The following is a 16078-nucleotide window of genomic DNA, read 5'->3' on the forward strand; positions in this document are numbered from 1 at the left end:
GCCCAGGCCCTACCAACCAGAAACTGCCCTGTTGGTGTGTCCACCCCCGCCCCGCCTTCTCCTCCCAGCTCCCCAGTGGGGAAGATGGATGTGGGTTTTACCCCCATCTCCACTTGGCCAGCCGTGCATGTAAAGCCTTTCTCTCCCCCAAAGACCAGTGCCCCACGTGGGGTTTTGCATGCACTGGCAGTGAGCCTGCCTTCTTTGGCAACACGCACACAGCAGACAGGCAGCAAGGGACAGCAGAAACTAGGATTCATTGCAGGCAGAGTATGGATGGGGTCTCATCTGTGTGTTTCCCACTTGCACTGCAGCTGAGGGATACCCCCCAAAAGCCCACCCTGGGTTTCATAGCCCTGGACAAATATGTTGCTGAGCTGAAGGACTGGAAGATGTCCTCTTTCCCTGCATGGGGCAGGAGGAGGCAGGCAGAGAGCGCAGAGGGTTCTGTCCAAGTCTCCCTCGCCCTTGAGAATCTTCACGTGTCTGAGTGTCAGTGTCTCATTCTGTAGGATAGGTAGAACAGTCTCCAGCTGACGGGGTTGTTGTGGAGACGAACCTAGTTCATATTCTGTTGCACTCAGGGCAGTGCCTGGGACACAGCTCCGTGACTATTTGATGAGGATGAGGAGGTGGCTGCAGAGGGAGGTGGTGGAGCTTTTAAGAGGCAGGGCCCAGTGGGAAGTGATGACGTCATTGAGGGTATAGTTCCCATGGAGCCCTGGTGAGTCCTCTCCAGAGAGTTGTTCTAAAGTAGCAAGCCTGTGCCTCCCTAACTCCGGCTTCCTCTCTCCTCTTCTCTCCTCTCCCTCTCCCTGTCCCTGTCCCTGTCCCTCTCCCCTCCCTTTCCCCCTCCCCCTCCCTCTCTTCCCCTGCCCCTCCCCTCCTGCCCCCTCTCGCATGCCTGCCCATCACTGTGATGACATCTGTCACAGATTCCTCTCCAGAGCTGAGCCAATGCCAGTGCATGCCCTTGAAATCCTAGAAATGTAAGCCAAATAAAACTCTTTTTAAAGAAAAGATTTATGTGAAAGGCAGAGTGAAAGCAAGGAGAGAGAGAGACAGGGGGTGGGGGTCTTCCAGCCACTGGTTCGTTCCCTCCCCAAAATGGCTGCAATGGCCAGGCCTGGGCCAGGAGACAGGAGCCAGGAACCCCATGGGGCCCCCCATGTGGGTGGCAGGGGCACAAACACTTGGGCCATCACCCACTGCTTTCCCAAGCACATTAGAAGACAACTCAATTGCAAGAGAAGCAGCCTGGACTCAAACTGGTGCTCTGCTATGGAATGCGGGCATGGCAGGTGTGGCTTAGCCTACATTGCCGCAACACCAGCTGCTAAAACTCTTTATAAAGTACCTAGCTTCAGGTATGTCAATACAGAAACAGAACAGACCAATAAACGCATCTCTCCACTTTGGGATATGCTCGCAATTTCCACTGGAAAAGAAGAAAAGAGATCTGGGCTATTCCAGTCAGATTCGCTGCTTTGTTTTCTGGTTCACTGATTTGGACTTTTGTTTTTAAACATTTCTTCTCTTGGGCCCAGTGCTGTGGCATAGCGTGTAAGGTCACGGCCTGCAATGCCAACACTTGGGCGATCTTACAGAGTGGGACCGGAAGAGGAGCAGCCAGGACACCAACCGGCGGCCCTATGGGATGCCCCAAACGAGGCGGAGGCTTGGCTTACTACGTCCGCTTTCTTTATGGGTCTTACAGCCCCTTCACGCACTGGCCACTTTCTTATTTTCTAACCCCTTTAGACAGTACTTCAGGAATCACGTTAGCCACGTGGTCAGGTTTTCGAACATAGGAGAAGTACGTTCTCGCTCATAACTAAACCGTCTGCGATTTCCATTTGGGATTTGTCGCGTCCACAAGAGCCTCACCGGACAGGGTCTCCAGCAGGGCTGGCGGGTGGGCAGGAGCCGTGTCCACGCGGGAGCGGCGGGTTCCGCGGGGCGGCTCCCCCTGGGCCACGCGCCGCTGCGTTCCAGTTCCGAGGCCGAACGCTGCATTGTGTCTCGGGCGGCCGGCGGCTTGGGCTCCATGAAGACCAAGATGAAACTGAGGCAAGGCTCGTTCCTGTGGTACCTGTACCTGGACAAGATCTACTGCTTGCTGTCCGTGCGGAACGTGAAAGCCTTGGTGGAGTACTTCCACCTTCTCGACGCGCACCACAACAACACCCTGAACGGTCAGTGCCCGCTCGCGGACCCTGCACCATTTCCTGGGCCTTAAGCGCCAGGCAGAACCGGAAGCCGCGCGGTCAGCACCTGTGTCTTCCGGGGGACGCACACGGAGCCAAGTTGCCGAGGGAGGCGTGAGGGAGTGGCAGGGCCGCAACTGGCGCCTGGAGCTTCACGCTGCAGCCCCCGGGGCGATCTGGAGGCCAGCCCCTGACCATCACCCTCTGCAGGTCTCCCTTTCCTCATCAGAGGTGAGGTTCAAGCAGCCGGCTCCATCTCACTGCTGGGGGAAAGATGATAACGAGAGCTGATGCGTGGCAAAGGCTTAGCATAGGTCCTGCCACAAGCTAAGGACGCAGTACTACTGTTATGATGATTTTAATTCTCATTCTTGGTGCTGAGCCTCAGCCGTTAACCCTTGAGACCCCTCAGAAAGACTTTAATCTTTTTTTTAAAGACTTATTTTGGGGCTGGCACTGTGGCACAGCGGGTTAAGCCTGGATCACATATGGGCATCAGTTCGAGTCCCAGATGCTCCACCTCCCATCGAGCTCCCTGCTAATGCACCTGGGAAAGCAGAAGACAGCCCAAGTGCCTGGACCACCATCATGTAGAAAACCTGGAAGAAGCTCCTGGATCTTGGCTTTTGCCCAGCCCAGCACAGTCTACTGTGGCCATTTGGGGAATGAACCAGAAGATAGGTCATTTCTCTCTCTCTCCACCCCTCTATGTAATTATGGCTTATATAGACAGAATGACAAAAGAGAGAGAGAAAAATATCTGCCATCTGCCAGTCACTCCCCAAATGGTTACAACAGCCAGGGCTGGGCCAGGCCAAAGCCAGGATCCTGGAACTCTATCTGGGTTTCCCATGAGGGTGCAGGATCCCAAGCAGTTGGGCTACCTTCTGTTGCTTTCCCAGGCACATTAGCAGGGAGCTGGATGGGAAGTGGAGCAGCCACAAGTCAAAGCAACACTCTGATATGGAATGCCAGGGTCCCCAGTGGCAGCTTAACCTGCTGTGCCAAATGCGCTCCCCAAGATCTGACTTCTGATTTGTCAGGAGAGGAAGGACTCGAGTGACCTGCCTGAACTCTCCTAATTCTTGATTTTTGTGAGTGACTAAAAAATGTTGAAGATCTCAGCACTGTCACTCAGTCCATGAACGAATAAAAGTCCAATTAAAACACTCGCACTTGGGCATACATACTTGGGTATAAACAAGGCATCCTTTCTCTCATTCATTTTGACTTGAGATAAACGTCACTTGTGAATACAGTGCTCCTTCCATCATGAATTTTAAGAATTCAATCTTTAAAAGCAAAAAGAGTAGACACCTTTTTCTCATAAATTCATGCCTTCATTTTTCTTTTTTTAAAATAATGTACTTGAAAGGCAGAGTGATAGAGAGGAAGAGACAGAGATGGATAGAGAGAGAGAGAGATCCTTCATCCACTGGTTCACTCCCCAAATGGATGCAAAGGCCAGGGCTAGGCTGAAGCTGGGAGTGCGGAACTCCATCCGGGTCTCCCACGTGGGTAAAAGAGGCCCCAAGCACTTGAGCCACCAGCTGCTGCTTTCCCCGGCACATTAGCAGAGAGTTGGATGGGAAGCAGAAGAGCCAACACTTGAACTGGCACTGTGCCAATTTGGGATGCTAGTGACACAAGTGGTGGTTTAGGGTGCTACACCTCAACACCGGCCCCCGTTTTTCTCTTTCCATATATATTTACATGCAAGGCTACCAAATCTTCACAATAAGCCTGCCCTAGGCAGCTGCCAGGCACTTAGCTGTAAAATAAGTAAGTGGGGATGGAAGCCCTGGGCTTCTGACTCCTTTCCTCTCTCTCTCTCTTTCTTTCTGTCTTTTTTTTTTTTTTTTTTTTTTTTTTTTTGACAGGCAGAGTGGACAGTGAGAGAGAGAGAGACAGAGAGAAAGGTCTTCCTTTTGCCGTTGGTTCACCCTCCAATGGCCGCCGCGGCCGGCGCGCTGCGGCCGGCGCACCGCGCCGATCCGGTGGCAGGAGCCAGGAACCAGGTGCTTTTCCTGGTCTCCCATGGGGTGCAGGGCCCAAGCACCTGGGCCATCCTCCACTGCACTCCCGGGCCACAGCAGAGGGCTGGCCTGGAAGAGGGGCAACCGGGACAGAATCCGGCGCCCCGACCGGGACTAGAACCCGGTGTGCCGGCGCCGCTAGGCGGAGGATTAGCCTAGTGAGCTGCGGCGCCGGCCTTGTCTGTCTTTTAAGATGTAGTTACTTGTAAGGCAGAGTGACACTCCCTAAATGGGCCAGGCCAAAGCTAGAAAACCAGAGCTCCATAACAGGGAGCTGGATGGGAAGTGGAGTAGCTGGGACTCAAACTGGTGTTCCAGTATGCGATGTGAGCACCCCAATCAGCGGCTTAACCTACTGCACCACAAGGCTTGCACCTGGCTCCACACTTAGGTCTCACAGGGCTGTTTGCTGAGACTGGCATCCCTAGTAACAAACTCAATCCCTGATGAGGCAATACCCAAGAGGTGTGCTCGTGCCCGCGTTCATGTCTGCTCACCAAGGAACTGCAGAGTGACCTCAGACAGTCAGGGCACAGCCTCAACAGTTTGCATTTCAGGGTGGGAGTGACTTAAGGCCTTGGAGACTTGAGTGGGCCAGTGCAGGGGGTTCAAAACACAATTTCATAGCTACTGAGTTCCATGTGAAAGCATTCTGCAAGCAGCAACTACATGGCCATCGCTGGGTACATATTTAGCATGCTGTTCCTGGGGGATATTGACAAATGACATCAAGAGGCCATCGGAAGCCTCCAAAGTATGACACTATGACCACAGCTTCCTGTGTTCTTAGCAAGGACTCCAACTTGCATAGATATGATTTACATATTCAGTGAGGCGGGGGATAGTTTCTTTAATCAATGGGCAAGGGGAAGTCACGTGTAGACAAAGAATTCCTTGGTAGCCTTTGCGATCTGTGTATTCAACTGTGGGAAGTCACAGTTGTACCCCTGTGCAGGTGTCCCGCCATGTTTGTTTCTCTTGTCATATACCCACTGAGAGGTGAGTAGTGAGCACCAGGGCGGGCAAATCCTTCTCTGCTCTTTTTCAGCAGTTAGTTGTTCTCTGAACATTTATGATCAAACATGTACTAGTGCATGCACAGGAGACAGGGCTCCCTGGTAGAAAGAGCAGGCCTGGCAGTCAGACCCTCACTTGAATCCCAGCTCTGCCCTTGCATGGCCATCTTTGAGGTCCTTGGCTACCCACAGTGTGGTCCATGGACCGGAAGTGACCCATTGCCTAGCAACTTGTAGAAATGTGGGCTTGCTGCCCATACCTCACTTCCTGAGTTCAGAACCTGTAGCTCTGCAAGAGCCCCAAGCGGTTGGTCTGCCCGTCAGAGACGTGCTGATCAGACTAACTGATATCTAAAGGTGATGACAGAAGCGCTCTGATACCACGTCCCCTGTAGGGTTGTCACAGTTCAGTGAGATGTGGCATTTAAGGTACCTAACATACAAGGTGGTGGGGAAGTTTTGCTTCCTTCCCACCATGCTTGGGAAATATGGAAACTTTAAAAAAAATGTTTTTGAAGGCTTTTGTTTAATATATATAAATTTCCTAGGTACAGCTTTTTGCAATATAGTAGTTCTTCCCCCCCATACCTGCCCTCCCATAAAAATTTTTAACGCTTTTATTTTCATTTTATATGAAGTTGGGAGGTGTGGTTGGGGAGAATTGAGAGAGATTCACCACATACCTACTACAGCTAGGGTTGTGCCCGGTTGAAACCAGGAGCCTGGAACTCAAATCTGGGTCTCATATGTGGGTGGCAGGGAACTAAGTATCTGAGGTATTGCCTGCTGCCTCCCAGTGTACCCATTAGCAGGGAGTTGGATCAGTCGTGGAAGAGCCAGGACTCAAACTGGGTGTTCTGATATGGGATATGGGCATCCCAAGCAGTGTAACTGCTTTGCCTAATGCCTGTCCCCTGAGACTTTTATAGAAAAGGAATAGATGTCTCACTTCCCACTTTAATATTAGTTATCCAGCATCTCTCTGCTTTTCAAATAAAATGAAAATAAATAAAAATTATCTCAAGGGAAAGACCGGGTAAAATGTCAGCATTTGCAAATAGTTTCCCAGTGAGAACTAAGCTCTCTCTTCCATACACAAGCAGCACTTTGTGCCTGTTTTATGTGATGCTATTTCAAGAAGTTCATGGAAAATGGAATAGGTTTATTTTGATGCAAAAAAAAAAAAAATTGAAATCTGGGGTGGACATTTGGCACAGTAGCTTAAGTCACCACTTGGGCTGCCTGTGTCCTATATTGGAGTGCCTGGCCCCAGTCCAGGCTCCTCTGCTTCTGATCCAGCTCCCTGCTGATGCACACCCTGTGAGGCAGCAAATGATGGCTTGAGAGCATGGGTCCCTGCCACCCACACTGGAGACCTGGATGGAGTTTCAGGCTCCTGGCTTTGTCCTGGACCAGCCCTGGGTTTTGCAGGCATTTGGGGAGTAAACTAGTGGACAGATGAAAGATCTTGCTGTATTTCTCTACCTTTCAAAGATACCATAAAAATAAATAAAAATTTAAAAAGCTAAAATCCATGCTCTGTTTTTTTTTTTAATATTTATTTATTTATTTATTTGAAAGTCAGAGTTACACAGAGAAAGGAGAGGCAGAGACAGAGAGAGAGGTCTTCCATCTGATGGTTCACTCCCCAACTGGCCGCAACAGCTGGAGCTGTGCCAATCCGAAGCCAGGAGCCAGGAGCTTCTTCCAGGTCTCCCACAAGAGTGCAGAGGCACAAGGACCTGGGCCATCCTCCACTGCTTTCCCAGGCCATAGCAGAGAGCTGGATCGGAAGTGGAGCAGCCAGGTCTCGAACCAGTGCCCATATAGGATGCTGGCACTTCAGGCCAGGGCGTTAACCCACTGCGCCACAGCGCTGGCCCATGTTCTTTCTTTCTTTCTTTCTTTTTTTTTTTTTTTCCCATAATACACATTTTCCATGACTTTTGGAAGGCTCCTGGTATGTCATCACCTTGCCTTTGGAGGTGATGTGTGCACATTTGTCTGCTCCACTTGAGTGTGTGAGCTGGGGTAGAAACCATCGCCATTTCCACACTCCTGGGCACTGTGGTTTCCCACAAGGGACATTAAAGGCCCGAGGAACTGTGGAAGGTCGTAGTGGAACCAGACACCGAATCAGATCATTGTTCTTCCCAGGCCAACAGACTTCCCCCATTACTGCTCTTTTGGCTCCCAGCTGTCTAGCCTCTTGGGGCATCTAGAGTTATCTGTGTCCCCGCCTTCACAGATGTATTGTTCTACCACTTCCTCAAACACGTGACCAACTTGAGAGGGACACAGATCAAGATCGTGTTTGACATGCTGGACTGGAATGCAGTGGGCGAGATTGGCTTTGACCAGTTCTACGTGTTGGTCTGCATCCTGCTGTCACACCAGGCAAGTCACAGGTCAGGGATCCGGGACAGGCCAGACAGACCTTGTCGGCTGCTAGCACCATGCTCAAAGTGGCACGGAATCAGGAGCGTGTCAGATTGCTCTGCCTTTCACTAAAAGCAAGAGGAAAGAAAAAATAGTGCGGGGGGTGAGGGGGAGCATGACGGACTAACTGTGGTTCTTGGATGCTGTGTGTGGATGGACTGTGTGGGGTCATCATTTTATCAGCAGTGCCGCAACATTTCACCAGGGCACCAGCGAATGTAACAAAGTGCATGTTAGTGAGAGGGTCCTGAGGAGTATCCGAATCTAGATGGGACAAGTTTAGAAAGCGGCACCACAACTCTGCCCTGATGTGTTTCTCTCGCAAACAGAACCATCTGGAAGAACAGTTTATGTACCGCCACTCCCGGCCTGTTTTTGATCTGCTTGATCTGGACGGCGAGCTCAGAATTGCTGCCAGCAACTTCCACACGTATAGATTTCTCTTCAATATTAAGAAACAGGAACTCAAAGAGCTCTTTCATGATTTTGACATCACAGGGGACCGTGTAAGTGCAAATGTCCTGCCAGGAGAGAGGGAAAATCCCCCCTCAAATGAGCGAACTGCATGGTTCTAGGACCAGGCCAAAAAACCAGAGAGGATGGACAGGCCCGTGAAGAGGAGAGTCAGTGCTACACTGGGTAACATGCATACAGATCACAGACATTTAGAGAAGGAGATATAATAACGTGGCAGTAATGGGTGCTGGGGAAGGGTGTATCGATTTAATTTAAGGACCAAAGGAAGGGATTCTGTGATGGGAACGTGTGAGCAAAATCCTAAGAGGAAGCTATGGTGAAGACGGTGCCTTCTGCTAAGAGGAGGCAGCGGGGAGCTAAGGTGAAAAGCTATGGCTTGCGGCGGGCAGCACCTTAGAGGCTGGCCTGGAGTGTCCAGACCTGACCAAGGAGACCAAAGTGACCCATGTTCCTCTCCATTCCCCAGTACTAGCCTACAATCAGATTGTAACTGTGCCCAAACTACTGAGTCCCTTTAAATTTCTGAGTTTTTAAATAATAAATGATTCCAATCCAGATGTTATGTGAAACAGAGTATCCAGTCCTACCTGAAATAATTTTTTCTTGTTTTCCTCCCCAACAAAAGCGTCTTAATTACAAGGAATTTAAGCTATATACTATCTTCTCCATTGACAAGTCCCAGGAAAGGCAGAAGGCAGAGAAAGAGAAAGAGAATGAAAAACAGAAGGAGAGAGAGAAGGAGAAAGGGAAAGAGAAGTGGAAATCTCTGCTCTTAAAGAGAATGTCACGTGTGAGCCCAGAGAGCCACCTGGAAAAAATGAGAATTGAAATATAGAACATGACTAATTAAAACAGTTACTATGTTTGCAAATAAACTTAAAGCATTAAAGTATCTTTACCTTGTTTTGTACATGAAGGGCCCATCCGGGTCTCCCACATGGGTGCAGGGGTCCAAGCACATGGGTCATCCTCCTCTGCTGCTTTCCAGGTGGGAGCTGGATCAGAAGTGGAGCAGTCAGGACTCGAACCTGCGCTCACACCGGATGCTGGTGTCGCAGGCGGTGGTCTAAACCACAGCGCCGTAATGCCAGCCCCTGGAACCACTTTTTCTGGGACACGTCCCAATTTGACTGCTGTGTTTCAGAGCAACTCTGCTCTTTAGGTCATGGTGTAGCCCAATAATGGCCAACACTCAGTGGGGCCAGGCAGTCGAAAGGTGACATTTCCCTCACATCTGTCGCCGACAGTCCAGTACTCTCAGAATCCTTTCTAGTCTCAGCCCACCAGCATGCTTGAGGCTTCAAACTGGGCTGTGCTGCCCCCATCCCCGGGGGAAACCGACTTTTCAGGACAGAGAGGCTGTTTTCTTCCTGCTCTGTAGGTGCAGGGACAGCTAGACCTAATCTATAGGGTAAAATCACCATTCCATGCCCTTGCCTGTGTATAATCACTTACTGCCTTGCATCATCTGGAAACGTTCTTTGGCATGGCACTCGTGCATTCCCCCTCCCTGTCCCATTAATGACGACGATGACTGCCATATACTAGGGGCCAGATACACAGATGCGTGACTGTTGATCCTGTGAATTAAGTGATGGGATCTTAATTCAAATTCAAGGTCAATTGTTTGCCTGGGATCTGAGTCACACACTTCCATTCTAGCAGATGCTGTTTAAGCTGGGAATTCATTGACTCAGAAATCCCTTATGCAGAATGTTAATTATAAGGAACATAGCAGATTGTCATTCATGAGTCTGCAATAATACAAATCACATTACTTATTATGCATACCTCTCTCTATTTACTAATAGACATGGGACTTGAATAACATGCTTTTGAGCATGACTAATGTGTTTAGCAGCCAAAATTCCTCTTTCCCCACAATGGTCCCACATAAACTTGATTGGACCAGCAAAACCAAACCCAACTCTAGTCCCTTGTCCTCCAATCTGTTTTCTGCATGGGGCTGCACTAATGTATCTATCTCATGGAAGTGTTGTGAGGGTGAAAAAGAGGCAGAGCATTTGAAGACTTTGGAATTACTCTCCAAGAACAAACTGATCCTCTGCCAAACAAATACGGACATGATGCTATGCCCCCCCAGAGCACTGACAGGCGAGCACCACGTGGCCAGAGAGGGTAGCCGGAGACGGCCTGCAGTCCAAGGCACCTCATCCCCATGCTTGTCCTGCTCTCAGCTGCCACCTCTTGTGTGGCAGCCTGGATGGCTTTTGCCACCAGACAGCCTTGGGCTCCAGGTGTGGTTCTGCTGAAGAAGCCACAGTGAAGTGAATGCTTCTCTCTTGGGTGCCAGGGGCAAGGGGCGTCCTGAGCTGTAGAAAGGGTAACGATGGCATGTCCTTACAGACATGGCTGCAGAAGCGATGAAAATGCGATTCACAATGGGGGCAGGGAGAAAGGAAGGCAATGATAGGCATGGCAGGCACTAGTCTGGCTAAACAAATCTTGAAGAGCACTGAGTAAAGTTTCAGGAATGAGAATTTTCCTCTCCTCTCTAGAAATCATTAAAGTAGGTGACCACATAAGGTATCATGAACCAACTATCAAATTTTAGAAGCCCTTCCTTCTCTTTTTAAACGATTTATTTCAGAGGCAGAGTGACACACACACGAATTGCACACACACAGAGATCTTTCATCTGCTGGTTCACTCTCCAAATGGCTGCAACAGCTGGGGCTAGGTTGAGATGAGGCCACAAGTCAGGAACTCCATCCAGACCTCTCACATGGGTGGCAGGAGCCATGTGCTTGGGCCATCCTCTGCTGCTTTCTCAAGCACATTAGTAGGAAGCTGGATAGGAAGCGGAGCAGCCAGGACTCTAACTGCTGCTCTGATACGGGATGCCAGCATCCTGGCATCCTGTTGTGCCACAATGCTGGCCCCAGAAAATCCCTTTTAAGAGCAACTTTATGGGCACATGTTGGGGTGCAGATTAACCTACTGCTTTGGATCCCCGCATCCCATCCAAGGGTGCTTGGGATTGAGTCCTGCCTCTGCTTCTGCCCAGGGCAAAGAAAATGATAACACATGAGAGAAAAGCATTTCCTCAATATCAAAAGGGTATTTACAAATCAAGAGGATGGAGAGCAAAATGTCATAGGCATATAGGAAAACACAACAAGAACATTAACAGAAATACAAATGTTTTTAAAATACACGTTAAGGGGGCCGGCGCTACGACATAGTGGGTGGGGCGCTGCCTGCAGTGGTGCCATCCCATGTGTGAGTCCCGGCTGCTCCACTTCTGATCCTGCTCTCTGCTGTGGCCTGGGAAAGCAGCGGAGGATGGCCCAATTTCTTGGGCCCCTGCACCCCTGTGGGAGACCTGGAAGAAGCTCCTGGCTCCTGGGTTCGGATTGGTGCAGCTCCAGCCGTTCAGGCCAATTGGGGAGTGAACCAGCAGATGGAGGACCTCTCTCTCTGTCTCTCCGTGTATCTCTTTCAAATAAATGGATAAATCTTTAAAAAAAAAATAAAATACACATTAAAATGCTAAACTTTACTGCTAAGAAAAACACAAAACCACAGGACACAGTTTTCACTTACCAGACTGCCAGAGATCAATAGCCGGTCAGGGGTCAGGGGTCAAATGCTTGGCCTAGCAGTTAGGACACCTGTTAATATGGCCACATGCCATACAGGAGTGCCTGGGCTCAGTGCCCTCCTCAGACTCCTGACTCCAGCTTCCTGCTCTTGCAGACCCCGGGAGGCACAGATGATGGCTCAAGGCATAGGGTTCCCGCTGCCCAAGTGGGAAACCTGGATCAAGTTCCAGGCTCCAGGCCTCAGGCCTACTTGTTATGGGCATTTGAGCAGTAAACCAGTAGATAGGAGCTATCTGTCTCTCAAAGAAAAAAAAAATAGTTGGTCAAGGATGAGGAAGTAAGAAGTCATCCTAAAATCTCCTTGGAGGGCGAGCCATACCTGCCTCCAGAATGCACGCCATGGAGGAACACATTCTAACAGACGCAGGCATACAGGGGCATTTGTCTAAGAGGAAATTCACTGTGCACAGCTCACAGTAGCAAGACTAGCACAGCCACGCAGACCACAGCAGAATCTGAAACGACTGTGCTATGCACAGACAGGGGAATCCTACTGCAACCAGGAAGAGGAATGAGGCAGGTCTACACCTACATGTGTGGAATCATCTGGAAGATTCATCATTTTAGTTAAAAAGCAGAAGTGCCGACTGGTGTGTTTATGGGTAATTCATACTCTGTAACAGAAGTTCTCAGAGTGCTTCCCAGATCAGCAGGAGTCTTTGGGAAATGCAGACTATTGGAGCCCACCCAGAGTTTTGGATGATAGCACCATTCTTACCAGAAAAGCTGACAACCTATTTTAGACTGAGATTTCAATGCAGGAGATGAAGTGTTACCTGTCAATGACCATGTGTGGTTTGGCACAGCACAGCCTACATGTGATGATAATGATCTTGTTATTTATTGAGTTGAGGTTTTAAAAAGGAGGAGAGTGTTCACACTTCTCACTAGAATGAAGCAGATCTCCTATATATATATATATATATATGGGAGATATACATATACATGTATATATATATATATATATGTATATATATGTGCAATAAAGATATTAAGACAAAAACCCAGAATAAAGGCAAAGACAAAGAGAAAAATTGAACTTTTTTTTTACAAAAAAAAAGCACAAAAATCCTACATACTAAAATTATACACATCAAGTATTGGTCCAATCTTGTATCAATCTATTTACAATTAAACAGCACCATGGTTTTCTCACCTGGGTTAGAGAAACATGCCCAGAGAATATGTTCCTTTGAAATAAAATAAACTCTTAACGAGAGTTCAAATCCTCAACAAACAAGACAGACCTCTTGCCAGTCACAGATTATTATGGCATCACCACATTTCCTGAAGTTTAAACACCTTTTGTTCTTTCCCAGTTGACAGACTCTGGAGAGCTGCTGCTGTGCAATGTGACACCCAAGTGAACACAACTGTTTTGCTGACAGGGACAATCTGTCAAAATACCCTCACACATCCATCTTGAAATACAAAAATTCTCCTTTGGAATTAATGTGGCTTTTTTTCTCTTGAACTGAGATTCAATTATCAGCAAACCTAAAATAGATAGAGCCACCATCTTTAAATGATTGAATAAAAAATTGCAAAGTAGTTAAAGCTCTCAGAAACACGTTAAGTTACAATTACAGATACATTTAATCAGGCCACAGGAAATTTAACTCCATCTTAAACAGTACATTTAAACTAACCAGAAGTTTCATTTTGTCATTAGAATTAATAATGGAGCCTCACATCCAAATAGGTGTGGAGGTTTAATATTTCCCAGAGAAGAGCCCGAGTGCCTTCCTGCCTCCTCCTCCCCATCTCAGGGACTCTAGGTCACACTGGTCACGGAAGCCCCCTTCTCACTTATGGGGTGAATCTTTAAAAGCTTCCTTATGAAACCTAATCCTTGGCGGCTCTGCTGCAGCCACAGTGTAGAACAAGGTTATCGCAGCAGATCTCTGAGGCCCTGAATCTAACTGGCAGATGGGGATTAATTTGCCTTTTTGCAATGAATAAGGAGAGAGGAAAAATTGTCGCCGACCGTGACGAGAGGTAATGCTAAGTCAGAGCACTAAGGTTTAAAGCAACATCTCAGCATTTCATCTTGCTCTTGATGTCTAAGTAATGCCAGTAACCCTTCATGTTTGTAAACTGAGGGTTGAAATTTCTCTGAAAGATGGAAGATAGGCATATTTCTCCCAGGAATGGGTTTTCCCTATACCCTTCCTACAAAGTGGGAGAAGATATAATGAATGACATTATTATCCTTAGTTGAAATAGTTGTAATTGATTCCTGTGTTCCCTGGCCCAGGACCTACACATTTGGGGTCATAGTTAGCTATGAAAAGTTTCAAGCAGAGTACATAGATCAATGAAGGTATTATACAGTGGTGACCTTCCAAGCCTGGATATGAAAACAGCCTTATTATTATTATTACATAAACATTTCAAAATACCTATGCAACAAGAGGACAAGAGACTATTCAACTGAGTATCAGCTGATGACCTGACTGCACTGACTAAATTATTGCCTAGAGTTCCAGAAGGGTGCCTGCCACCAATGTGCTGGAAGGCACCAAAATGTAGTGTAAATGTAAATAAGGAGTTCAACACATGTGTGTGGGGACAGCAACACAGAGACACAATCTGCCAGTCTGTACTCCTCTATGACTACACATGACATGAGCTAAGAATAACAAACCAGAAGAGAATAGAAGCAAACCTCCAATACAGGTCTTTTCCATTTCCATTAAGAAAAAAAAAAAGGGCTTATGTTTTATAACTGTTACTGATGGCATCTGGAAATCATATAATTTGATTTATGTATTTCTGGAAACTTTGTACTCAAAAGGTGCTTGGTGCTGTTCTTCATGTATGCAATGTTCCCTTTACAGTCCAAATCATTTAAATACAGCAATTACATAGTCGGTGAGTGTTTTAAAATAAACGGTTATCTATATCTTAACTGCCTCTCAAGTTAGAAATTGTAATTACAGGAGTCTCAAGGCTGGCTCTTTGTGTTCTTATTATTTTTGTTGGTCTCCATCACAGATGGAATTTTTCACTGGTAATTCCTCAGAACTAAATCCATTCACAGGGAATTCGGAGCAGTGAAAATAAATTTCACGCCATAGAGTAGGAAGTGACAAGGAGTGCGGGGTCTGGGAACCATTCAGTTCTCCACGGGGGTTGGGTTTTGCAGAGGCTGGCTCACTATAACCTGCACGACATAGTCCTTGGGAATCTTCAGCTCTTCCAGCTTCATCTTGTCGGTGAGAGGTCTGCCAGAGAAGAACCAGCGCTGACTAGTCGGCTCCACCCCCTCGGCCGCGTGTAACCGTCTCTTCATGTGGAACACTGTGTCTGTGCTACGGACCACCAGTTTGAGGTCTTTGCCTGTGGAAAGGCGCAAGCGGAGCTGAGATTCATATCCAGAATTGGGTGGTGGCTCGGGAATATCCAGAGTCTCTATGTCGCTCTTTTCCTCGATCATGTTGACTGGAGGTGCCAGGCAATAGACGGGAAGCTGGTATCTGTTCCCCAGCTCATCATAGCACTCTGTTAGTGCACCTTCAGAAAGAGAAGATGTAAGAGTTGAGGCTCAGTGAGTGTATTTCTGTTTCCACTTTGCAAAGTGCCTAAGCTTCTCCCACTAGCATGCTACTATAGTGAAAAATAAAATGCTAATCACTGCCAGCCTATCATCAAGGAGCAGCAACAGGTCCCATGCCCAATATGTGAATGTTTACCTGATTTTTTTTTTTTTTTTTTTGACAGGCAGAGTGGACAGTGAGAGAGACAGAGGGAAAGGTCTTCCTTTGCCGTTGGTTCACCCTCCAATGGCCGCCGCGGCTGGTGCGCTGCGGCCGGCACACTGCGCTGATCCAAAGCCAGGAGCCAGGTGCTTCTCCTGGTCTCCCATGGGGTGCAGGGCCCAAGCACTTCACTGCCTTCCTGGGCCACAGCAGAGAGCTGGCCTGGAAGAGGAGCGACCAGGACAGAATCCAGTGCCCCGACCGGGACTAGAACCTGGGGTGCCAGCGCCACAGGCGGAGGATTAGCCTATTGAGCCGCGGCGCTGGCCTGATTTTTTTTTTAAAGATTCATTTATTTATTTGAAAGTCAGTTACAGGGCTGGGGGAGGGGAGAGACACCTTTCCTCTACTGGTTCACTTCCCAGATGGTCACAATGACCAGTGCTAGGCCAGGCCGAAGCCAAGAGCCAGGAGGTTCTTCTACGTCTCCCACAAGGGTAGCAGGGTCCCAAACACCTGGGCCATCTTCCACTGCTTTTCCCAGGTCATTAACAGGGAGCTGGACCAGAAGTGGAG

At 48.3% G+C, this 16078-nt stretch overlaps 2 protein-coding genes across 2 annotated transcripts in view; one reads left to right on the forward strand and one right to left on the reverse strand.

Annotated features, from left to right (window-relative positions):
- Nucleotides 1–1893: 1893 nt before the first annotated feature.
- EFCAB9 (EF-hand calcium binding domain 9) lies at nt 1894–13451 on the forward strand. The gene is made up of 4 exons (XM_002710203.6): nt 1894–2195; nt 7508–7656; nt 8028–8204; nt 8801–13451. Exons 1-4 carry the CDS (start codon nt 2048–2050, stop codon nt 9008–9010), a joined length of 684 nt encoding a protein of 227 aa, XP_002710249.3. The 5' UTR covers nt 1894–2047; the 3' UTR covers nt 9011–13451.
- Nucleotides 12831–16078, reverse strand: part of UBTD2 (ubiquitin domain containing 2) — a 73299-nt gene continuing 70051 nt past the window's right edge. The window contains exon 3 of the mRNA XM_008255390.5: nt 12831–15317. Within this exon, the coding sequence (XP_008253612.1) occupies nt 14920–15317 (398 nt within the window). The 3' untranslated portion in view covers nt 12831–14919. The remainder of the gene's footprint in view (nt 15318–16078) is intronic.

This window comes from Oryctolagus cuniculus, chromosome 6 (assembly GCF_051225735.1).
Source record: "Oryctolagus cuniculus isolate XC-2025 breed Fujian yellow rabbit chromosome 6, ASM5122573v1, whole genome shotgun sequence".
Classification (NCBI taxonomy): Eukaryota; Metazoa; Chordata; class Mammalia; order Lagomorpha; family Leporidae; genus Oryctolagus; species Oryctolagus cuniculus.